Source organism: Brachyistius frenatus, unplaced genomic scaffold (genome assembly GCF_029030835.1).
Source record: "Brachyistius frenatus isolate BFR_SWC_R1_liver_20210118 unplaced genomic scaffold, ASM2903083v1 Contig_7, whole genome shotgun sequence".
Classification (NCBI taxonomy): domain Eukaryota; kingdom Metazoa; phylum Chordata; class Actinopteri; family Embiotocidae; genus Brachyistius; species Brachyistius frenatus.
The window spans coordinates 2,089,380-2,100,920 of NW_027210606.1; the positions used below are offsets into that span (position 1 = coordinate 2,089,380).

General features: G+C 42.2%; 1 protein-coding gene across 3 annotated transcripts; it reads right to left on the reverse strand.

Annotated features, from left to right (window-relative positions):
- Positions 1–811: 811 nt before the first annotated feature.
- ift27 (intraflagellar transport 27 homolog (Chlamydomonas)) lies at positions 812–10,891 on the reverse strand. Of its 3 annotated transcripts, none has more exons than XM_069689538.1 (8): positions 10,680–10,891; positions 10,171–10,250; positions 4,785–4,844; positions 4,352–4,411; positions 4,012–4,129; positions 2,722–2,831; positions 2,426–2,526; positions 812–2,381 (listed from the first exon to the last, which is right to left on the reverse strand). In XM_069689538.1, the coding sequence occupies exons 1-8, from the start codon at positions 10,711–10,713 to the stop codon at positions 2,252–2,254; spliced, it is 693 nt and encodes a 230-aa protein (XP_069545639.1). In that variant the 5' UTR covers positions 10,714–10,891; the 3' UTR covers positions 812–2,251. The 3 variants fall into 3 exon arrangements, with proteins under 3 accessions (XP_069545639.1, XP_069545638.1, XP_069545640.1); XM_069689537.1 differs by having other exon boundaries at positions 812–2,387; XM_069689539.1 differs by having other exon boundaries at positions 2,355–2,526.
- Between the last annotated feature and the right edge of the window lie 650 nt (positions 10,892–11,541).

The window sequence follows — 11,541 nt, forward strand, 5'->3', positions numbered from 1 at the left end:
TTTTACTGGTGCCTGGTGGTAATGTGTTACTACAGCTTAGTAGTTAGAAGAAGTTAAAGTTACTACAGGTTCTGGTAAAACCATTGGCTGTATATAAAAGGAGAGTTAGTTTGTGGGTCTGAAAATTGAGGAAAGTGCGCTAGTGCCTTACCACTGAGGGCTGCGAGGGGTTGGTTCCATAAACTCCCATTCAACTTCTCTCATTCATTCATAAAGTCAACTAAATGTTTCCGAGTCATTATGGTGTCGTTTGATAGTCATTTGAAGTCACTCCTTATTAGTTTTCTGGCAGACCAATCATTACTATCATTATTAGATATTAGGCCTCAAAAAGCTGTGTTTCAGGGGGGAACGGGGGGGGGGGGGTTCGTGCCTGTTTGATTGACAGGCCTGTGGTGCAGTCAGGTTTCCGCCACAGGTGGGCGGGCGAAGTGTTCGGATCCACGGTTCACAGCCTCCCCAGCTGGTCCAAGTATGGTCACTTCTGGTTCCAAAATAGCAGGATGGCGACGGCCAAAATTGTACAAAATTGTGTAAAACGTGTCAGGCGCTGCGAGATTAGACGCTACAGTACAAACAGGAAAAACATTGAAAGGCTACTTCAGCCATCCAAAAAGTTTTACGTGGTAATCCTTCAAACAAAATGTGGTGAAATGTGAACTTTAAAGTAAAGTAAAGCTTGCATATCACAAGTCTACCACAGCTATGCTAAGTCATTTGAGAGCAAAGCACTTGTCCATCTATAGGTCAGTCAATTGCTAACTTTGACATCCAACGAATGAGGTAAGATTGTTAAAAGAAGGAGGGCAGGTTCTTTGAATATTACTCAAATAGTCCCCAGCTGTTTTATTCAAAATGCCCATCCCTGCTGGTAATACTACACACATTGCACACATTACAGAAACCTTTGTGCACATTGTTGAGCACAAATAAAGAGAAGCCATGTCTAATCTACATGCTGGTACACAGAGTAACTTAATGTGACAGACTGTATTGCTATTATTTGTAAATATAATTATATACCAGTCAAAAGAAAAGACGAAGACAAAAAAAACAACCAGACAGACCAGAAAACACATGCAGACGCCCTCACACACACATTAAAGACACAATAAGGAGAGAAAGAATGAAAAGGATAGAGAGCCTAATTGCTATAATTATGATCACCCACTCAAGAAGTACAAAAACATTGGGCTACAATAACAATTAAAAGTTGTTAAATGCAGATTCCGTAAAGAACCTCATTACAAATCAGTTTTCATTTTTCATGAAAAAGGGTGACGGGTTAGTTCTTTTCTGTTGTCCACAAACCACAATAAAGACAATTTTCATTTCCAAAATGTTCTACATTTGTTAACAAGTGACAAAAGAAAGAACACCCAAAAATCGGACTCAGTGACAGCATTTGGACTCCACATTTCCCAAACAGGACAGAGACTGTCTCATCATTACTACATGCTGCAGTCACTCTATAATGAGATAAAAACCATTGTGTCTGGCTGGAACCGGCATGCCCTCATTTGAATGGTGGCAGCTGGTCTGAGAGGCACGGAGAGAACAAGGACGTGGCTTTGACCTGGTTTGAATGGGAGAGTGCTAATTAGAACGGTAATTACTGGTTGTTAACGCCGCACTGGGGACACGACTGAAATGATGTGAGAGGGCTGCAGCTGGGGAGTTAACACAACAAGAGAGACCGTGAGCTATACAGACAGAGAGAGGAGGGAAAGAGACAGGACTCTAAAGAGAGGAGACAGCAAGTGGGAAGAAGGTGTTGTTGGTTTTTTTCAACAAACCAGGGAGAAATTCATGAAGGCAGAGAGACAGAGCGAGTGAGAATGAAGGCAGACAAAATAAATATGAGGCCAGGAACAAAGTGACATTGAGATAAAAAGAAAACATTAAAAAAAAAGGGGGAGGGTTACAGGCAATAAAATAGGGTAATCAAACCTCAGTACTGCATAAATGCAAGAACAAACATCGAGAAAGGGAGGTACATACTCCGCTTATACCTTCACAATGAGCTGAACTCTTGTCGTGGTGGTTTTGGTAATCACCCACCCATCACAGTGAAAGTAAACCCCACTACACTATCTGTGCACAGAGAGGGAACAAAGAGATACGAGACAACGCAGCGAACCGCTAATTATCACGGAAAATGACTTTATTCATGGCCATATAAAATATTACTGTGGACAAGCCGTTCTGGGCCTGCTCTGTAGCTTGGCTGTTACAATAGAAAATAGTATTTTCACGTGTTATCTGTATTATGTGAAGTTTCAGTGGCCCTCAGCCCATTAAATTCTCTGAATGGAAATATTGTGTGTGTGTGTGTGTGTGTGTGTGTGTGTGTGTGTGTGTGTGTGTGTGTGTGTGTGTGTGTGTGTGTGTGTGTGTGTGCGTGTGTGTGTGGGGGGGGGTTCAGCCCGGACTAAGGTTCTGGATGGTCTCAAGGTGCTCTTGGTAGAGAGAGAGGAAGGCCCGGGCTAAACTGAAGAGCAGCGCGTCACAGTTCTCCATCTCCTTCTGCCAGAGAACACGGAGGTTAATGCAGGGAAACGTTACCGTTTGTACGATTACACAAACAATGGCATCAAGGAATTTTTGTAATCGTCATTGCTAATTGTAGTTCATCCTCCAAATGCGTGAACTGTTAATGTCCACAATATCCCCGAGTCATCAACACAGAATATTGTGATGTCGATATGGAGCTACACTTACAGCCGACGTCTCATGGTACTCCAATCCCTGGCTCTGGGCCCATTCCTTGGCCACAGACGCCTGCACCTCCCTTCTAACAGACAGATCTGACTTGTTGCCCACCAGGACACCTGGAAAACACACAAGTGTACATGTTTACATAAACACAGACTTAAGGCAAAAGTGGCATGTATTGTTTCCATCTCTCTGAAAAACAAAAACAAAACAAAACAAAAACTCTCCTCAAAAAGGCACACTATTTATGGAACAAAAACATAAAACACTATCAGCTTTGAGAGGCTTACAATGAGACATGAAAGACATGAAACTAAAATCTAAAACATTTTGCTTGAAACACCCTGTCACACTTTGCTTTCAGTCACAATAAAACCAATTAAACATTATGACAGGATTTTGGTGCATTAAATTCTGCTTAATGAGTGCGTATCCGCGAGGGGATAAACTCAATAACCCAGCCAACAATCACAGAATAACCAAGTTTTTTTTTTAGTTTTTTTAACTTTTAGTAAGAAACAACAGCAACATCAAAAAAACTGAAAAATGTCTGGATGTGGAAAAGCTAAAGAAGTAAAGGAAGCACCCGATAGAAAGAATATCCTGCGTGATTCTGCCGAGTGCAGCCGAACTGTGCAGAAAGTAACAAACTGAAATGGTTGGCTAGAGAGCAGTTTGTTTTGTGACTCACTGTTTCACCAAAGCCTCCTGGGGATTTATTATTTATTTTAATTTTTTTTTTTTAGTTTAAATGACCTCGTCTGTAATTTTTGACACACATCCGACCTACAACTGTAACAGTGGAGGAACCTCTACCTGCTTGCGCAGTTCATTTATTTACCGCAGCGCAGAGGCCGACCCTCTCAAACCAGCTGGGTTGATGACATAATCTGAGCCTGAACTGAAGGTTCAGTTTATGAATTTAAGTCTGGTTTTCAGACATTTACATACATTTCTAACTGACACGCATTAAAATGAGGCTTGAGTGGGCAAAGATTTCTCACTTAGCAAAACGCCCGTTACTCCGACACCTCTCTTCTTGTGTTTCTGTCTGTGTGAAAGTCGATTACATAATCGACTGCATTTAAAAACTACACAATAATTCAGACCTTCATTGCAACTTAATTAAACATTAAATATAATTATTGATCTTGGAAGTAGTGGTTTGACCAAAGAATCTTAAATCAAGATTCACAAGAATTTGTCGTCGAATTTGTCACATTTATAACTTTCTTTGTTGAACTACGACATAACTCTTGCTGTCAGTCTGCCAGTATCCCATACATTTGTTGTTACCTGGAACATGGAGACCTTGGCAGTGGGCGCGGATTCTCTCAATCCAGCGGCTGCAGTTGGCAAACGACTGCTCGCTGGTCAGGTCAAAAACCAAGCACAGCAACGAAGGCTCACCCCACTGTGGACGGAAAGGTGGCGAGTGGTTGTGTAGGGAATGAGGAGAGAGGGACAGACGTCGAGAGACACAGAGTCGGTAACACTTCTTTTCTACTTCTGTGACAAAATAAATACAACTCGAGTGCCTCCGCTGGGTTTTTAATTTAAATGAGGACGCAGAGCTCCGGATGGGGAATTTCACTCGTTTCATGCGAATAGAAAAATTCCAAAGAAGCAGTCTCACCATTTTCTCACAGCCTTCCACTAATGTCTCCTTCCCTGCCGAGTCTATTATGTAGAGCTCCTGGAGGGAAAAGGCAAGAGGAGAAGGGGAACGAGGAAGTGTTATACACGGGGATTTAGTCAAATTACATGGTTAAACTTCCTACTTTCTTTGGCAGGGGCATTAATGTTCCTCCTACAATGCTGCCACACTGAATACAAATTAGAAACTAACAACATTATATGTCTGGAAAAACTTCTTCCACACTGAGTGATGGATTACAATTCTCAGCATCCACCTTCAGCAATTTAGAGACTTTCTTTTAAAACGGAGAAGAAGCCTGAACCGCGGTTGGTTGCCTCATAAAGTATCTGAAGACAAACGCAGCAGCAACATTTCCATTTAGTCATTTTGTTGCGTGGTTGCAGGTAAAGTTCTGGTCAGAGACACTCACCACGCTGTCGTTGGTCTCGGGGATGTTGACGCACTTCATCAGCAGCTCCACTCCTGTCGTCTGACAAACAAACACAGCAGAGATGTTCATTGAGAATTTGTTATGTAAAGAAATGCTCAAACACCGTCATGAAGTGTTGCGGCCATCTCTTTTCTATCTGCATGCTTCTTTAAAAAAAAAGATCTGCTACTTGTTGTTTCAGTCACAGATTCTTATTGGGTCAATATTAGGTTTTCAGCTCCATTTTCTTATGTCATTTTTTAACTGTTGTAGTTGGTCAAGTCATATCGAGAGGAGAGGAGAGGAAGAGGAAGAGGAGAGGAGATGGGAGGAGAGGAGAGGGGAGAGAGGAGAGGAGAGGAGAGAGAGAGGAGAGAGAGAGGAGAGGAGAGGAGAGGAGAGGAGAGGAGAGGAGAGGAGAGGAGAGGAGAGGAGAGGAGAGGAGAGGAGAGGAGAGGAGAGGAGAGGAGAGGAGAGGAGAGGAGAGGAGAAAGTTGCACAACAAACTGTCTGTTGTGATTTATTGTTAATGTCAAAACTTAAGCAGCACTAATTAGCAGCTTGGCGTGACTTGAAAGCAGCTTCACCATCCTGATGTTCGTATGCTGACTGAACCACCTCTGCTGCTGTGACTCCATTACTTTAAAACATAGATTTATTTAATGTCTCAATAAGAATAAATAAGCTGTGCATAATTAATGATATGGCTGCTTTGAGCGACGGGTTGTTAGGGTGGCAGTTTGTGAGTATCTCTTGGTGGCTCGGTCGATGTTATGTATCCTCCACTGTGCAGAGGATTGTGGGTCAGAACAGCCGGAGGATCAAACAGATGCAGTAGGACATTCTGATCATTTTACCAGACTGCATTTAACAGACTATGTACTGAGACATACTCAATCTTTTTTTCTGGCAAATCAAATAGTATCCTATTAATATTGGAATGCAAGTAACATTCCCAATATTTTGATTGAACTTTGAAGAAACTATTGCTGAGTTCTCAATCACATCGTTTTTCTTTTTACTTTCAGTCTGTACTGCAGCTACCTTTACAAACGATGTTCTGTTGCATGCAGCGTGCACACAGGTGGGACATCCTGCTTCATTGTAAAAAATGGGCCTTGAACTTTGACCCTCTTGGTCGCATCCGTCACGATCCGTAGCGTGACATTTAAAGTAAAAGGACAAATGCCGCATTTAACGTTACACTTCTTTTTTTTAATGCCGGCTCTTCCCTTCTTCCTTTTGTGAATTGCAACCCTGCGGAGTTTTAGCGCCACCTGTTCTCTCAATGCTGCTCTATCAATGTGACATACTTTCTGCTGCACAGAGGATTGTGGGTCAGAACAGCCAGAGAAGCATGTTGGCTTGCAGACTGCAAAATATGACATACTGAGACATACTGAATCTCTTTCCTGGCAAACCAAATAGTATCCTATTAATACTGGAATGCACAGTTTGTAATTGAATAATAAGTGACCAAAATTCAGAATCTGACCACAGTCTCACGCTGGCTGCTCAGTGTGTTTTGGCAGACTAAAATGAGAGACACTATTTATCTCTTCTTCTTTTTTTTCCCTTTCTTTGGTGGAGGTGGTAGATGTGCTTTGGAATCAACCCAAATGGCTACTCAAGAAGAAGTCGCTGTTTGAACTTCGGTCAAACTGTCTTGATGTAAGAAAAACTGCAGAGGAAAGAGACATTAGTGGCTGAGACTTTTCAGAAATGAAACCAGGGCAAATAGAGGTAGCTGTAAGATGCAGGCAGTAGAGGGTAAGGAGAGTGTGGATATAACTTTGGTCTTATCACAAATGCACCTTCTTCACAAGCTACGAGATCTAAAGGAGTCCTAAGTGGGCTGGATGGTTGCAGGCTGCTTTTCCCTGCTGTGTATTCACTGGTATGAGATCAGTAGTGACCTTGAAGAAGCAACTCGAGGTTTCTTCACATCAGCACCAAACTCTAAATTGATCTGATCTTCTGAGCTCACACTTAACTAAGCATGTCAAATGCAAGAGACTGAAGCCCAGAATAACACACACACACACACACACACACACACACACACACACACACACACACACACACACACACACACACACACACACACACACACACACACACACACACACACACACACACTTCAGCACAACATTAACCTGGTTCATACACAAACACAGTTCGTAGCAAGCATCCGGTACACACACACACATCCAGACCATGCTGCAGTCCCACTTCAGAGCGGCCTAATGAGCTGGTGTGATGCATAGGAAGCCTCTCGCTGGAATGTCAATGAGGGCCTATTAGTAACAAATAAGCTCCGAATATTGCTAACGGGCCGTCTGACATTTTCAAAGGAGGACGTGAGCCGAATGGTCGACAGCCTCCGCTACCCTTCAAAATCAAAAGTTGAAGAACATTAGGGATGACTTGGGCGTCTGCACTGGTTTCTTTTTCACATCGGTCCACATGGAAGAGACACATGTTTCCATCAGCAGGTAAATCCAATCTGACATGTGCAAAACAACAAGAGGTTTAAACTCCTTGTAACAATTAATGAGCTCAGCAGTGGCAATCTGGGGGTTCAAATTTGAACTGTCTTAACATTTTAGGAGGATGGCACCAAATAAAAGATAAGTGTTTCTTTTGTCCCAAAAGGAAAGGTTTCATCCTCCGGGGACGACCGCAGTAAACTTCATGTCGATCTGATCTGTCAAATAAGATTGTGATATTTCTTGAGTAAATGTTGGAATTCTGGAAACATGATGGTGTGATTATATGTAGAATTCCAGGATCACAAATGTACACTGAATATCTTCAAAGTTTTTGAAAGTGAAATGCCTTTTACTTGAAGCACTTGTTGTCAAGTGAGTAAAAAGTAAAAAAAATATATATATATATATTTCCAACTAGTATCAAGGCTTAAAACAGGTGTTTTAACGGTTGCATAGCAACAGCAAAGCCTGTGACCAGCACTTTCCCATGAGCATTTCTTTCAGTGCATTCAGATAATAAAGTGGTGTCCTCTCTACACAGAGCCTTGATTTACAGGCACAAATGCAAAACTGAATTGTTCTCTACTTGCATTCAACACGGCATCCCTTTTCATATTCCTGTTTGTCACATTGCACGAACACCGCAACACAACTCCATCTGTTTGTTCTGTTTGTATTTCATTTCCTTGGAAATATTCCGACTATGCAGTCGTGGAGATGTGTTGCGGCTTGCCTGGGGTTCAGTAAGCACACATACGAGGCCAGCGCATATTAAAAATACAGCACTATTGCAACCCCTCTCTACTTTGGTAATCCTCTGCAAGTCGTACATGAGGAGACACACACAGCATCACAAACAAGTGGGTATGAGCCGATGCAGTATGGACAAACTCAACACTGTTGTTGTACTGTGTGTGTGTGTGTGTGTGTGTGTGTGTGTGTGTGTGTGTGTGTGTGTGTGTGTGTGTGTGTGTGTGTGTGTGTGTGTGTGTGTGTGTGTGTTTGCTTGTTAAGTACCTGTTCTGGTGGCTTTCCAGAATCCTGCTGTATTAATTATCGACGTTCCTGTCACCTCAGAACCCCCAATATCGCTGACACAGCAAGAGCTTGAACAAATACACACACACACACACACACACACACACACACACACACACACACACACACACACACACACACACACACACACACACACACACACACACACTGGGCTCTTCTCCAGGACTTTACTTACCAACCTGTTCTGTACCCTAACCAGCTGCAAGGTTTAGATATAAACTGTATGTAAATGGTGGAGAAATATATGTGTACAAACCGCACCGGTGTGTATTCATGTCCATAAGTCAGTGCTTATGTACTGCACCTGCATTCACTTGCATTGGCGGCGCATGCAGCTGAAGTCTGAAGCCCTCAGAAGCTTGACTGAGTGACTCAGTGAGCGGTAGCCATGACCCCATATATCACAGAGTCAGGTTAATGACACGGTTCCCTCCCTCATGAAGATTTGCATAAATAATGCAGATTAGCCTTCTCTGCATCAGCATTAATTGGTACATTATGCTGTTTTGCACTTCAGTGATTCCTGTAACAGATTTAAGAGACCTCTGCAGGTCCTTGAAAAGCTTGCAAGGAGTTCCACTAAAGAAACGACACACTGTATGAAGAGGGATGATTCTCAGTGACTATAATAATAATAATTACATCTTCTCCACAGTGGTGTCTTCCTCAGGCAAATTAACATAACCACTAAATTAAATGTTTTAATAATTTCCAAATTCTACAAATATTGACTGTAAATTTCAAATAAGTGATTGGCCCCAATCAAGTATGCAGTGCTGCTCCACAAGTACTTAATCACTGCTTAATCAGTGCCTATAAATATAAATATATACAAAGCCTGCTACAATCTCTCCACATATGTGTACTTTGTACTTTGTATTGGGAAAGGTTAATACTAGTTACTAGGTAAATGTGTTTTCGACTAAAGCAGCAGATTTAGCTGATTAACACGCTCATTAGCTGCATGCTGTGGTCTCAGGCAGGAATGAACATCTGAATAAATACTACAGCGCTTCATAGGCACAGATCAGGCTATTCCCATCACGCTGCTGTATATTCTGTGCTGGCAGTGAGCCACAATTAAACTTCTCGGGTTGCTCCTTCCAACCCCATTTCAAAACCTCCGTTACCCAGCTCGAATATAAATCTATAAGCCCGTGGCTAGTCGCAGAGCACAGCCCTATCTCTAAATCCCTCAACAAGTTGTTTTACAACTTACAACTTCGATTGTGCGATGTGAATATAATACGTTATACCCTTACCAGGATGAGACTGAATACTCCACATGCACACCAGTATATTTGGAAGAGCATGCCCTTGTTCTGAGGTACGTGCAGGCACGTATTGCTATTTGTCAAAGTACTTGAACGTTGCTTGTCTGAAGCATCCTTGTCTGATTTCAGTCACAACACATTCCTGAAAATGTCTCAAAATAAAACCTTTCTAAGGGCTTTTATTTTTAAATGGGTCCGCAACGTAACACAGTAACTTTCAACAGGCAAACGGTAGCGGATCAAACCGCGGCGTGGAGTTGATATTGTGAATTGATCAGTACCAATGTGACAACCATTTGTTTTTACTGGCTCTATTGCACGGCATACGCTTTAGAGATGATCGGATCTTCAAGCACTTAAAACAAAATGTACATGAATTCCAACTAGATGAAGACACCCGTGACCATTTTATTGTTCCACACCCGGAAGAAGAAAAAAAGCAGTGGAGGCATCATGCAAGTGCGCTCCAGCAGCACTACACCTCCAATCACGTGACGGTGTTAAATCAGGGATCGAACCTCCACCCTTTTATGGATTGTGTGTCAATGCTTTTTTTTTTACCATGCTGTAGTTTTTCTGGAAGAGAGTACCATCACTGTAGAAGATGTGAGAAAGGGCGCTTTTCCCCACTGCAGCATCTCCTGCACACACACACACACACACACACACACACACACACACACACACACACACACACACACACACACAATGTTAAATGTGCGTTTAAAAAGTGCTTTGTCAATTAAATGCATAACTACCTTTGGTTTCTTGGTCTGTCAGAGTTTGAACTATCTGGTAAAGTATACTGTAAAAACATGTTCAGCATCCTTTGTGACTGACATCTGAAGTCTGCAACTTACATCGGATTTGCACACACACACAAAAAAAACCCGAAACAAAACAAATCCTCACGTAAATAAACATGCTGTTGCACATCGATAAAAGTAGCAGACGTGTATGTATCTCGTGTCTTTTCATGCCTCTGTTGAACTGACTGTTTTGAAGCGGATCGGTCAGCTCCATCTTTTGTACCCAGTGTAGCAGGATGAGCTCAGACTTTCAAACCTTACCGACGAGCAGACATCTCGCTCTCAGCTTCACCATGAGTGCGGATGTCTCGGAGGCAGTGTCAGCAAACTCTCTCGTTGCTCTCGAAACTCTCTCGTTTCCCCCGATTAAGTTAAAACAAAAACAAACAAAAAAAAAGGTTGTTTCTGTTTTCAGTTGTGCATCAAATTATTCTTCCTTACGCCTCGGCAACATGGCTACCACGCGTCTCTTAGCAACCAGCTACAGCGGCGTCTCATTGGGCCAGCCAGGAAGTACGTAACACACGTACTCGTGCTGCCATTGGCTATTTGTGAGGACGGCGGTGTGTATTTTACCCCTGAGTGTGTCTTGTCAGGCAAGGCTTGATTTAAAAAAATAAAAAACATTTTTACAATATCGCCATTTAGCAGCACTAATTCAACATACCGATTAGACTGGTGTCGCTTGTTGGAAAGGCACGAGAGTATGAATCATATTTTAGGAGGAAGAAACTGCCTGGCTGAGAGTGACCTCGTGCATGAGGATATGAAGGACCTCGCAAAGTGTGTTCAGACCGCTAGAGGGCGGAGTTTCTGCACCAGCGTCACGCATCACTTTTAACATGGTGTTTGTAACGTCACAATAACGCTTTCCAATTAAGCATTTCATTTGCACAGTGGTTTTAAGACACATACTATTCATATATTTCATATGAAATCACCTTGGACATTTTATTTCCCCTAAACACATCGTGGTGCCGTATTTAGGCCTACATAACTGATCCTAATTTCATAGCAGGTGCTGTTTGAATGAACTTTGTTTTCCTCGCTGCCTCTTTAAAAGAAAGAAAGAAATAAAAAAATAAAAATAAAACTCCAGACAAATGGATAGCGCGTGACTCCT